Consider the following 12,137-nt stretch of genomic DNA (forward strand, 5'->3'; position numbering starts at 1 on the left):
GCACAGCCTGAGGTGACCAAACTGCGTCAGTGTCCTTGACATCATCTTTCCTAGTTCCTCTCTCCTCCAATTAGCTGCCATCCTTCGGGATGTCTTAAGATACGGGGCAAACACATCTCTCATTAAGCCAATATAAATCACTTTTATGATATTTACACTTAGCTTTTGTAGCATTTATGGTGGAGCATTATGAAAGCAGGTTTTTATCTTTATGTCAGTTTCAGCCTTGAGTTTTGGACTTATTTGTGGCTCAGAACATCCATTTCCCTCAGCAAGGCCAAACACATCTTTTGGAGAAAACCTGCCAGACTAAGCTTTTTTTTTTTAAAGCGCAGCCATGAGTGACACACACTAACTATATAAGCCCCTACAAGTTCCTTGAATAGGTCACAAATCTGCCAGCCTCACTCATCATAACTTCAACAAGTCTTTTCCCTCTGGTGACCAACCATCTGCACCATGGCTGCTGCTAGGTGGCTGCTGGGTCTGCTGGTGGTGCTGCTGGTTGCGGCGCGGCTGGCTCAGGCACAGGACAGGATTAAGATGTGCGGGCGAGAGCTGATCCGTCTGGCCGTCTCATCCTGTGGGAACTCTCGGCTGAGGAGAAGCATCCTGGACTCAGAACAGAGCCAACAGCAGCTCGCCGCTGGCTGTAAGTTCTCTCTGTGTAAGAGTTTGATCTCATGGTGGGATCACAATTTCTTCCGGTTTTCTCTTTAAATATTTGATCTCTTACTTCTGCATAGGGGACCAGGATGCCTCCACTGAGGAGGACCAGACTTCAGAGACACTCCAAATCCCCTCCTCCTCTTTGGCACCTCATTGGCACCCCCTGACCTTTCGAATCAGACGATCCGCTGGAAAAATATCTGACATTTGCTGTGAGAAAGGATGCAGCATGAAAGAGCTGATTCAGTTTTGCTAAGCACAGCTCTCCCACGCGTCCGACAGTTGAAGAGATTTTATTTTGGTCTGTGAAATCCTGTGAAACCTCTGCCAAGTAACCCAATTTCTGAGAAATCTAGTCTGATAATTCTACATGTTTCATATGAAACAAGAAAAGTGTCAAATCAGTTACTGTAGGATGAATTGTTCTGTGTGCAAGAGGAAGTAAAAAACCAAAGTAAACACTGGCTTTATGGAGTCAAATCAGATGCTATTTATTTGTAGTAGAATAATTTATTTCAATGCAATCAGTGCAGCTGATGCGCACTGCAATAAACCTCTGGTGATTACAAAGTCATGCCTGGGATGTTTTTCTGCACCCAATCAATCAGAACAAGGTCAAAAAGATAAAGAAAATGATTAATGATAAAGAAGGTGTCATCCAATCACAATCAGTGTTGGATCTGTTTTCTCCTGCTGTCGTGGAGAAAACGACATCAAAGTTGCTTAAGACACCTATGTAGGGGCAAAAACAAACAGTCTCAATTAAAACCTTCCCAGTTTTAAATGAGAAGGTTTGTTTTTGTGTGTTACATTAATATGGTAATCCTTAATGTCTCAGAGAGGCGGCTGATGAATTCTGACCAGGCTAGTTAGTTAGATAAAAAATGAACTACTTTTGAAAATAAGGTTTTTATTATCATATTATAGATTCTTTTCATTTGCCATTTTTCAGTCTTAAAATGTTTTTTTTTGTCTGGTGTAATAAGAGTTAAGTATTAAACCAGGTATTTCCACTTAAATTTATTAAAGCAGAAAAATCATCATAATAAACAGAAATAAGGGTTTATGTCAGAACATGTCAGAGTCAGCCAGGCTGGTGCAAAATGCTGTTCCCGTCTGCTAACATTTGAACATTTGAAAGGGAACATTACCTCTGTCCTGGATTCTCTCCACTGGCTGTCTGTGTATTTTAGAGTTCATTTTAAAGTTATTTTGTTTGTTTTGAAGGCTTTAAACAGACTTGCCTCGCCTTATTTAACAGAACTTCTTCTGGGTTGACCAGTTGACCAGTTGCTCCTGGTCATTCCCAGTTGCTCTTGCTCATTCCCAGTTGTAAGTGGAAGCTTCTGTTTGTTACTCTGAGCTATGGAACGCTCTGACTTTGCACATCCGACAGACCTCTCACTGTCCAGTCACTGTCCATGTTTAAAACTTGTCTGAAAACTTATTTTGACTCATTGACCGTCAACCAACTGAGACTTGATTTTGCTTCATCTGTATTGGTATTGATTTGATCTGTTTAACTGTGATGTTTTGTTGTGTTTAATTCATTATTGTGTGCTTAGCTCTGTCATTTTATTTTTAAGCTTTTTAAAAAAAATCTTATTTATGATGATGATGAAACAACTTTACTTATATGAAAATTATTCTTTTCCTTTTAGCTGATGCCTTCAGAGGATGCCAAAGATCATATTCTGCCTCCATATCATCTTGTTTCCAGTAACCCGCATGTATGGTTAAATGTCCATATTGTATACAGAGTCGAACAAAAACATAACTTTTTTTTTTCAAATGATTAAAACACTAAACCTTTCCTTTTTTAGGTCAGAAAGAATTATTAAAATTGTCTGTATTTTTCAAATGCCACAATAACAGCATAAACAAATCTAATTCAAAAGTTTAAATATGCAGCATTTGGCAGAACTGTACGACTTTTTGTCAAACGTTTTGGCTGTTCTTCAGATAATAGCAGAACTTTCACACATTTGAAAATTGTACCCATGGATGAGCCAAATTTGTAGACAGATCTTTAATAAGAGAGGATAAGAACCTACAGAGTAAGAACTTCTTGGTGCAGTTCCACCACAGGTAGGGAGAGGAACAGTTTCCTCAAAAGGGTTTGGGAGGTTTGACAGACCAAATTGTTGCAACTTTGGTCCTCAGTTGAACCGAGTCTACTGGACTATCAAGAGTGAAAAAACCCTAAAAGTTGCAGGACACCAGAGGACTGGAGTTGGAGACCCCTGTGCTAGTCTAGAGGGGCTTCCCCAGGGCAGTATTCCTACAAGAAGCACCACAGTCTATGAATACGGTTTATCATATGAAACCCTCTTTTCTCAGGCTGACATCTCTCACCAGAGGCCGTTTATGCTGCAGTCTAAAATACGAGGCTATCTAGGGTTTGATTCCTGCCCTAGGGATCTTTGCTACATGTCTCTAATCATTTCTTTTGTCTGCTTATTGTAAATAATAACAAATAGCAGCACAGAATTTTACAAAAATAAAGCTTAAAACCATAATACACAGAATTCATAAAGAAATTGACCTTGCGTATGTAGAAGGATTCCCTAAACTAACATTTTTATGTCGAGTTTGCACATACACATGCTACAAAACCCAAATGAGACACAGTGTGGGTCCAAATTGCAGCATTCTGTTCTCCCTGATCCAGCAACATCAAGATGATATGACTGGCCACTCAGGCCATTCAGCTCAGTAATGACAGAAATAATCTGTGTAACCCAGCCAGTTCACACACCCAGCAGTGTATAATTCTCTCAGTGGATAATCAAATGTGGTGCTGATTATCTGCAGCACTAAATGGCTCTTAATAGCTAATAAGATCAGCCTACAGCCTCTGATTGGTTTATTTGTTTTTAATTGGGGAAGGGTGTGTTGCATTTTACATGCAATTAGTCTTCATCTAATTGGTTTTATTTTCTGTGCTGTCTCACAGAGGACAAATCCATATTTCTGATTTAATTTTTGCTGGATCATTTACAGCGTGGAGGTTTGTTTTACTCTCCCACAACCAGAAATGTTGATATTAATATTTCTAAGACAAATACAAACAAATAGATAGATAGATAGATAGATAGATAGATAGATAGATAGATAGATAGATAGATAGATAGATAGATAGATAGCATTTATTGTCATTGAACAGAATTCAACGAAATTTCCATTGCAGCTCCCGTGCAAAAGGTCATATATATACAGTATAAATAAGCAAACACACAATAATAATAATAACAATATATACAACTAAATTAACTAAAGGCACTCAACCACACCAAAGAAGTAGCAGCAGGTCCAATTATGGCAAAGTACAGATAATGTGACAGTGCAAAGTGCAGAACAATATGGCTGTGTGGGGGTGGGGGATATGTATGTGTGACTGCGAGGTTATGATATGTGTGGGAGGGGGGGGGGGGGGGGCGGCAGGGAGTAATGGCTCTGACGGCTGTGGGGAAGAAACTGTTTCTCAGTCTATTTGTTGTAGTCCGTATATTCCTGTACCGCTTGCCTGATGGCAGCAGCACAAACAGTCTGTGGCCCGGGTGGCTGGAATCCATCGCTATGGATCCAGCTCTCTTCTTGACCCGGTCTGTGTAAATGGAGTCCAGGTCTGGGAGGGGGCATCCCACAATGCCTTGTGCTGTTCTCACCACCCGTGTCAGTTGTTTCCTCTCCAATGCTGTGCAGCTACCATACCACACAGTCATGTTGAGGCAGAGGATGCTCTCGATCATCGCCCTGTAAAAGTTCATGAGCAGCCGTGAGGAAAGTCCAGCCCGTCTCAGTTTCCTGAGGAAGAAGAGCCTTTGTTGTGCTTTCTTCACCAGGTGGGAGGTGTTTGTGTTCCAGGAGAGGTCAGAAATGATGTGGAGGCCCAGGAACTTGATGTTGTCCACACGTTCCACCACTTCTCCATCTATGAGAAGGGGAGTGTGATCCGTCTTCCTGGACCTTCTGTAGTCCACAATGACCTCCTTGGTCTTCCCTGTGTTCAGCACCAAGTTGTTGGCTGAACACCACTGAGTGAGCTGCAGAATCTCCTCTCTGTAGTGGGTCTCGTTGTTGTCTGAAATGAGACCCACTACTGTTGTGTCGTCCGCGTACTTCACGACTGTGTTGGTGGGGTGGATGGCCACGCAGTCGTGTGTAAACAGGGTGAAGAGAGCTGGGCTGAGCACACAGCCCTGTGGCGTGCCTGTGTTGAGGACCAGTGGGGACGATGTTGAGCCACTTATTCTCACCACCTGAGGCCTGTTGGTGAGGAAGTCTCTGATGAACTGAGTAGAACTAATAACCTCCAACATTTATTATCCAAAAGAGAAATACAAGGAGGAAAGTTTGAGAACCTCAAAGCAGAAATCTGGCTTCAAGCACAAATATTAATCTTTGACTTTTGTCACTAAGACTGGGCATAAGGTCTTTGTGATGATGAACAGATGGTTTAACCACATCAAATGCAGTTTTTATGAAGATGTTATGTGTAAATGTTTATACTGAGATAGATGACAGTCCAGCTAAAAGTATTTCTCCTGGGGAATTGTCTTATTCCGTAAACTTCTCATCACTGATATTTCATTTTAAATTGAGGGTTTTTTTTCACTTGTTTGTAACTTTGAGCGAGATTTCTGTCTCCTTCCAGAAGTATTAATATCTCTGCATTGTTAAGGAACAGACTCTTCTCTGAAATGTAAAAAAAAAAGGTAGGAAAAAACTATTTACTATTCTTAATATCTATCAAGAATATAGATAGATATTATCTATCTATATTTATGTGCAGTGTCAAAATAAAATCCAAATTTTATGCAGTGCAGTGTCAATGTCGAGTCAGAAGAAAATCGATAAATGAAGAGGAAAACAGAACCATCAAACAAGTGGTGCCTCAGTTGAACTCTAATTTTGGGGCCTGATCAGCTTTGGATGTGAGTTCACTATCTCTGTTCTTTAAAGGTTGAGCAAGTTCCAGCCAACACCAACAATCCCTGCAGCCAAGAGAAGGAGCAGAGACCTGAAGGAACCCGCTGCAGAAACTGAAACCTTTGAGTGTGTATTCTGGCATCGAAACCTGCTGGACCTTCTCCAAACTTTTCCTCAGATTTTGAACAGATGGCAACAACTTCAAATCACGCACAAGAAACGATGAGGCTTGTTTGGTAGATTAAAATTACCTTTTGAACATAACTATGAAAAAATGTAGAATTCATTAAGCCCATGTTTCTGTATGAAAAATGTCATTTGTAGGTCTGATTTAATATCCTCATCATAGTTTAAAGAAGTAATGGCTTGAAAACTTCAGTCTGTGTGGAATTAATCTTAATTAATAATATTTCCACTAAATTGAGTAACTGAAGTAAATTAACTTTTCAGTAATATGATTTACTGAATCAGTCTGTACAGACAGTGGCTATAAGAAGTATTCACCTTTGGATGTTTTACTCTTTTATAAATCAATAATCATCAACAATATTAGGCTTTTTTGAAAAAACAAACAAACAAAAAAAACTAAACCTTGCACAAATGTTCTTCAAAGGTATTTTAGGGGTAATTGTTTTAGCATCGCATGCTAAGAAACCATTTTATGATTAACTGTTTACACTATAGTAGAAGACGTTACTATTATCCTGGACACTATTTGAAAGCAGAGGTAACCTCTGCCAGAAAAGTTACATTAACCTAACCAGAAACAAACAACAAAAATGCAGTTTATGCAATCACTTATTTTATGTTAGATGTTTTTGTTTCATTTTCATTATTTTATAGACATTAGTTTTCACTTTGACATTAAAGTTGTTTTTGTAAATCTTTTGGACATAAAGCCAGAATTTGTGTCTCATGATTGATTTGCAAAGGCAGTAAAAAGGGTGAAACATCCAAGAGGTGAATCATTTTTATAAGTACTTTACCTTTGTACTCATCTGTTACTAATAGTATTTATTCTCAGTTTTTTGTAGAATTTTCCTTTTTAGAAAAGATTTTATGTATTAAGAATGATTAGATTTATCCATGTGCCAACATCAAATTAAGAATGTATGGTAATTTTCTTCAAAATGACAGATGATAAGTGACTGAATGTGGCCTGGTTGTTGGTGCCAGCTGGATCAGTCTGAGTTCTTCAGAAACTGGACTTCACGCACAAAAGAGGATCCAACCACGTAGAAACAACAAAATGTAAACTTAATTATATGAATGTATATCTCTTCACCTTGCATTTCAAACATTGCAGCAACAAGTATAACACAAGACTTGTGAAAAATTAGAAAAGAGAGAAACTTTCAGAAGTGCAAGTAAACTACCTATGATGCCTTTCACAAAGCCTTGTGAAAAGGCATCCATATTGGATTTCTAGGAGCGTTTCACTCTTTTTTTCTACAAGCTGTAAATTAAAGTTTCTAAGTAAGAATCTGATGTGTTTATACTGCGTCTTTCAACCAATCAAGCAGTACCAATGGAGGATACTTTCTTCTTTCTTCATTTTTAGATTACATAACAAATGACTCAGACAAAATAACAATTGCATATTATTAGGAGTAGATGGAAACACATAATCCACATGTCCTATGTGACGATGAAAATCAAGGTTTCACCCAAATTATAATCTCTTTACAATTCACTGCAAGCCTGCTCATGCTCAGAATGCATGCAGGAAGAAGCATGGCATTGATGTAGTGTCACATGTTGACCAGCAGAGAGCAACAGATAATTGATAATGAGAAATACTGTACTGTTCTTTTTACTATCTGGCATTATGGCTCACATACTACAGTTGGAACAATATGGCAACTCAGGCGTGTGATACTGGCAACATTTATTTCCACTTTGTGTTCCAGTTACATTTTGGTTTTCTCAAAGATCCTCAGTGTGAAATGCTCAGTGACCTCACCAGATTACAAAAGCAGAAACATAATCAACAGGCTCCTGCAGGCATGCGCTCAGATCAGGGCCGTTATGAGATGACACATCTACTGTTTAGAATGAAATACGTGGAAAGGAACTCCATCTTTTTCTGCTTCCCCCTGCCTGTTTGCAGCACGCAGGAAAAAGCGTGCGAAGATGGCACCTTCGCTGAGTGTCAGTACTACTCTTACACATACATTTTGACACTGTCGTGCAAGCACACCGGATCACGCATACGTGTGTGCATGCTGAGCAGGGAGTGTGTGTGGGGACTGGTGGGTGTCAATTTGCATGGAAAGGAAGCAGCTTTCAGAGCTCCTGTTACCCTCAGCTAAAGTGCTAAGGCTAAAAATGTCATTTTTCATGTGCATACAACAAATATGTGACACTTATTTCTATGTTGGAACACTTGGATGTGCTGTGCATGATAATTGTGCATGTGTGGAACACAGGAAACCCCATCTGAAGCCCTTGGAAGCATATGTGTCCTGCAGCGACGTGTGGGTGTGTGTGTGCTTTCTGAGTTTCATGCTGCAGGGAGTAAATGCATGTGGGTGTGCAGAGGGGAGCAGAAGTCAAGCTGATGACTGACATGTCCATTTTGGTTCGTCCATTATTGTAAGTGCTTCAGGCCTGTTTCCGCAGAGGAACAACTGTCACATTTGACTTCCAGATATGTTCAGTTACAGCTGTGTGTCTCATATTAAATTTTATATGATAAAGGGCCAATTGGCTTATTTTCATGTTTTGTTCCATGCAGTAAGAGAGTAAGTAAAATGACTTATTTTATGAATGTGAGATAAAAATAAAATAAACATTTCTAAAAATTATTTAAGACATACAGTATAGTTTTATTCTTGTTCCAGATAGAAATCCTTTTTTCTCCATAAAGAGTTTTAGAGAGAAACCAGTACGTATAAATATCCATTTATTAGACCCATTCAATAAATTAGAACATCACTGAAAACCCCATTTATTTCAGGAAAATTATCACTAAGTGAAACACATTATATGGATTAATTATACTTACAGCTAATTATGATTATTTTCTCCACACAGTTAATGAAAATATCAAAATATTACATCAGGCCAATAATACAATACTGAAATTTAGATTTAATGAAAAGTATTCTTACCAACCTAAAGGTTGTTATTTTCAACAGATACTTTCATTCTGACAAATGGGCCTCATCAGAATACATATTCTAATTTATTGAATATGACTAAATAACTGATACAATCAGCTATGAATGGATGCATACCTGTTAAATCTCCCGTTTTGGCTGCCATGCTCCTGTATTAGTATTTTCCTGGAGATTTCCTGTAGTTTGGCGCACACAGCTCCTCCCCCAAAATGATTTAAGGAGAACAAAGCCAAGATTTTGGAGGGATCACCACAAAGTCCTTATCTCAGTCCCATAGGTCTAAAATGGTGTGAGTGAGGCCACCAGATCTACTAGGAAGAATGGGCCAGAACTAAAGCTATTGTGAAAACTTGTAGAAGAACCAAAACATTTGATTAAATTCTGCAAAAAACTATTAAAATATGTGTAAACGAATTTTCTGTCTTCTTATTCTGGCATTTTGCAAAAACAGAGAATGTTTACTTTGACGTAATGGCTGAAAGAAAAAAAAGGTTATGTGTCCTTCTGTACAGTGGATGTAAACTTATGGTATGTACTGTATCAGCGAGGTATGAACATGTATGAAACCTGCTGACTGTAATCAGCAACAGAGGTCAGTCCATATGAACATGAATACTTTTTTAACTTACAACTCCAGATGATCAACATGCCTGCTGCTAACAGTGAGGCGGCTACTGAAATCAACTGTTTGTTCATAAATTACAGTGCGTCTTAAATATGTAGAACCTAATTGTATGTCTCTGTTACAGCTTTGAAAACATTTTGTTCTGTCAATTTATGGTGACAAAAATTATGCTCTTAAAGACAACTGGAAAACTAGTTGCCATCTTTTTTCTCATTTTTTAAAGTTACTAACCACAAAGCTGCAACAGAGCTCCCTACGTTCTGCGCCTGCAGGAGCAACTGCAAGATGTGGCCAGAAGAATTTCTATTTCTGTTCCTTTGTTTTCCTTTTATTTAGTCAGAAATGTCACCAGATTTTTTTTCTTGCCAACGACTTCTCAACCAATTACTCAACCAATTAGCTCAATTTTCTAAATTATGTTTATGCTATATTATCCACCTAATCTGTCCAGTGGAAGATGCAAAATACCAAACGTGTGTGTAGGAGCACGGCCACACACACACACACCCACACGCACACACATACACGCCCCCACACGCATACACGCACTCAGAGAGACATTAACTGCCACTTTGTCACAACCTTGGGGCCACTGGGAGGTGGTGAAGCTGAACTAATAGAGCTGAGCTGGTAGAGGGCAGTGTGGCAGCAGCAGTCACTGGTCCAGCGCAGATGAGTTTTCTGCACCTGGAGGGAGCTGAGTGTCTTGGTGCAACGCAGATACAGTGATGCACCCTGCCACTGCTTACGCCTAAATCTGATGGCATCACTGAATAATTTAAAATCCATTGTTTGTGTTGCAGGTGTGCCAATCTGCACAATGACCTTCCATGTTTAATGATGGAGGTTGATCTTGTGTCGGTCATCTACTCAAGTCACATGAACACTATTCTTTTTTTTTTTTGTTGAGATCAACTAATATACAAATATTTTGTAAAACACATTTATGCTACCAAATATGGTTTGGTTCTACATATCTTTTTAGATTTCTGTGAAATAAGTGTTGATCGTCTCGAGATAAGGAGGAAAGTGCTTTTAGAAAAGTGAAGGATTGGGATCACTCCACACCACTCCAGTTTTATATTTTGGATATAAACAATGTTTGTTTCATAAATGAATTGATGCAGAATTGACAGATAAAAATAGGGAGAACTAAAACAGCTCTGCAAGTTCAGAGGAAAGGTCCAAACTGGGCTAAAAAATAAGAGCTGATTTTAAAACAGGACAAACCCAACAAATAGTGAAGTATTGTTATTTAGTTCATTTTTCCTTCATGATGCACATGGTTCGTTTAGACATCGGTTTCCAGAAAATTCTCATCACATATAGTGACAGTAAAAATATTCTCAATTTTACCCAGACTGTGTAACCGTCAGGCTGCTGAGGAAGAAATTGGAATTGAATTGTCCTGCCTCCATTCACTGACCAACCACTTTTTAGGTGCGCCTGTTCATTTCTTTTTAAAGGAAATAGCCTGATAGACTTGGTTCAATTGGGAACAAAACATTTGTGACATTTCCACCTGACGCGGTGCACTGTCAAACTAACCAAACCTTTGAAAAATGTTTACTGGCTCGCCTGTGGGGGCGCTGCAACAACTACTGAAGGAGATGACACAAAAACAGGAGAGGAATGTGAATGATTTTTAGACCTTTGTCGAAGTAAATAAGATTGGTGAATAAGATCAGCTTCACTTCAGGACAGCATCAATCGAAATTAAGGAAATCAGGGGTGAGGATATTCCTATTCTATTCTATTTTAACAGACTTTTTCTGCAGGGTAACTGGACTCTGCTTTAGAGATAATGGGGGAAATGCAGAGTTCCTGTCCTGCTCCCCTAAACTGAAATAAGTCAACCTAAGTAGTTCATTCATCCAATCAGAATGCCTTTTTGGACTTGCTACATCTTCAAATTGACCACAGTTAAGCAGAGGAAAATAAAAGGACAAACATCCCATTCAAAAAATACTAAACATACCTACTTACCTTTTGGCAGTAGAAATTTTCAGATGTGTTCTGGTCGACAGGAAAAACAAAAACAACAACAACAAAAATACTTTCTCATAAACACATAATTCAACTAACTTATCAATCCTTCCTAACCCTTTCTGATGTAAAGTCAGCTTGCTGCTTTCTTAAGTGGGGCAGCCACAGAACACTGGCCCAGCAATCTCACTTCTACTGTGAATCAGGAAGCCAGTGTCTTGAGAAGTTGAGGATAACTGGACCAAACATAAGACTTGGTGATTCTGTCACTTGTGCATGCGATGTGTGTGGGCGCGGCACAAACAGGAATAACCCTCTTCAGTTTCAGGGAAGAGTCGTCACAAGAGCAAGAAAATTAGACTGCAGTGAAAGGAGGTGCTACAGAGTGAACAGGGGCTCAAAATGTATGTGACTGTGTGTGTGTGTACTGTATGTGTGTTAATGAGTCATTTGGTGTGTAAGAAGAGTACAAGGAGAAAAATTAGATGGGTAGAGACGCAGACAGCAGTGGGCTGGCCCAGAAAAAACAATTACTCTGGTTGCTTTTTCACAGCTGCTCCCAATTGTTCCAATGTCTCCTTATATCATTGCCCATCACTCCTTCCATTCCTTCGTCTTGCTCATGTGTGACTGGGCTTAACTAGCATGGAACTGTTTCAGACGTGAACAAATTATAAGAAAACAATGCTTCCTACATATTAATACTGGGCTATTACACACGTTGATCACCAGACCACCCAGGCTGCCTCTGATTGAACACTTCCAACTCATCATTTTCTTGACACGTTGTGTGCAATGTACTC

The 12,137-nt window shown here is 39.1% G+C and overlaps 1 protein-coding gene across 1 annotated transcript; it reads left to right on the forward strand.

The window, feature by feature from the left end:
- The first annotated feature begins 379 nt into the window (after positions 1–379).
- Positions 380–1,239, forward strand: insl3 (insulin-like 3 (Leydig cell)). The gene is made up of 2 exons (XM_028019763.1): positions 380–652; positions 747–1,239. The coding sequence occupies exons 1-2, from the start codon at positions 460–462 to the stop codon at positions 923–925; spliced, it is 372 nt and encodes a 123-aa protein (XP_027875564.1). The 5' UTR covers positions 380–459; the 3' UTR covers positions 926–1,239.
- The last annotated feature ends 10,898 nt before the right edge of the window (positions 1,240–12,137 follow it).

This window comes from Xiphophorus couchianus, chromosome 6, assembly GCF_001444195.1.
Source record: "Xiphophorus couchianus chromosome 6, X_couchianus-1.0, whole genome shotgun sequence".
Classification (NCBI taxonomy): domain Eukaryota; kingdom Metazoa; phylum Chordata; class Actinopteri; order Cyprinodontiformes; family Poeciliidae; genus Xiphophorus; species Xiphophorus couchianus.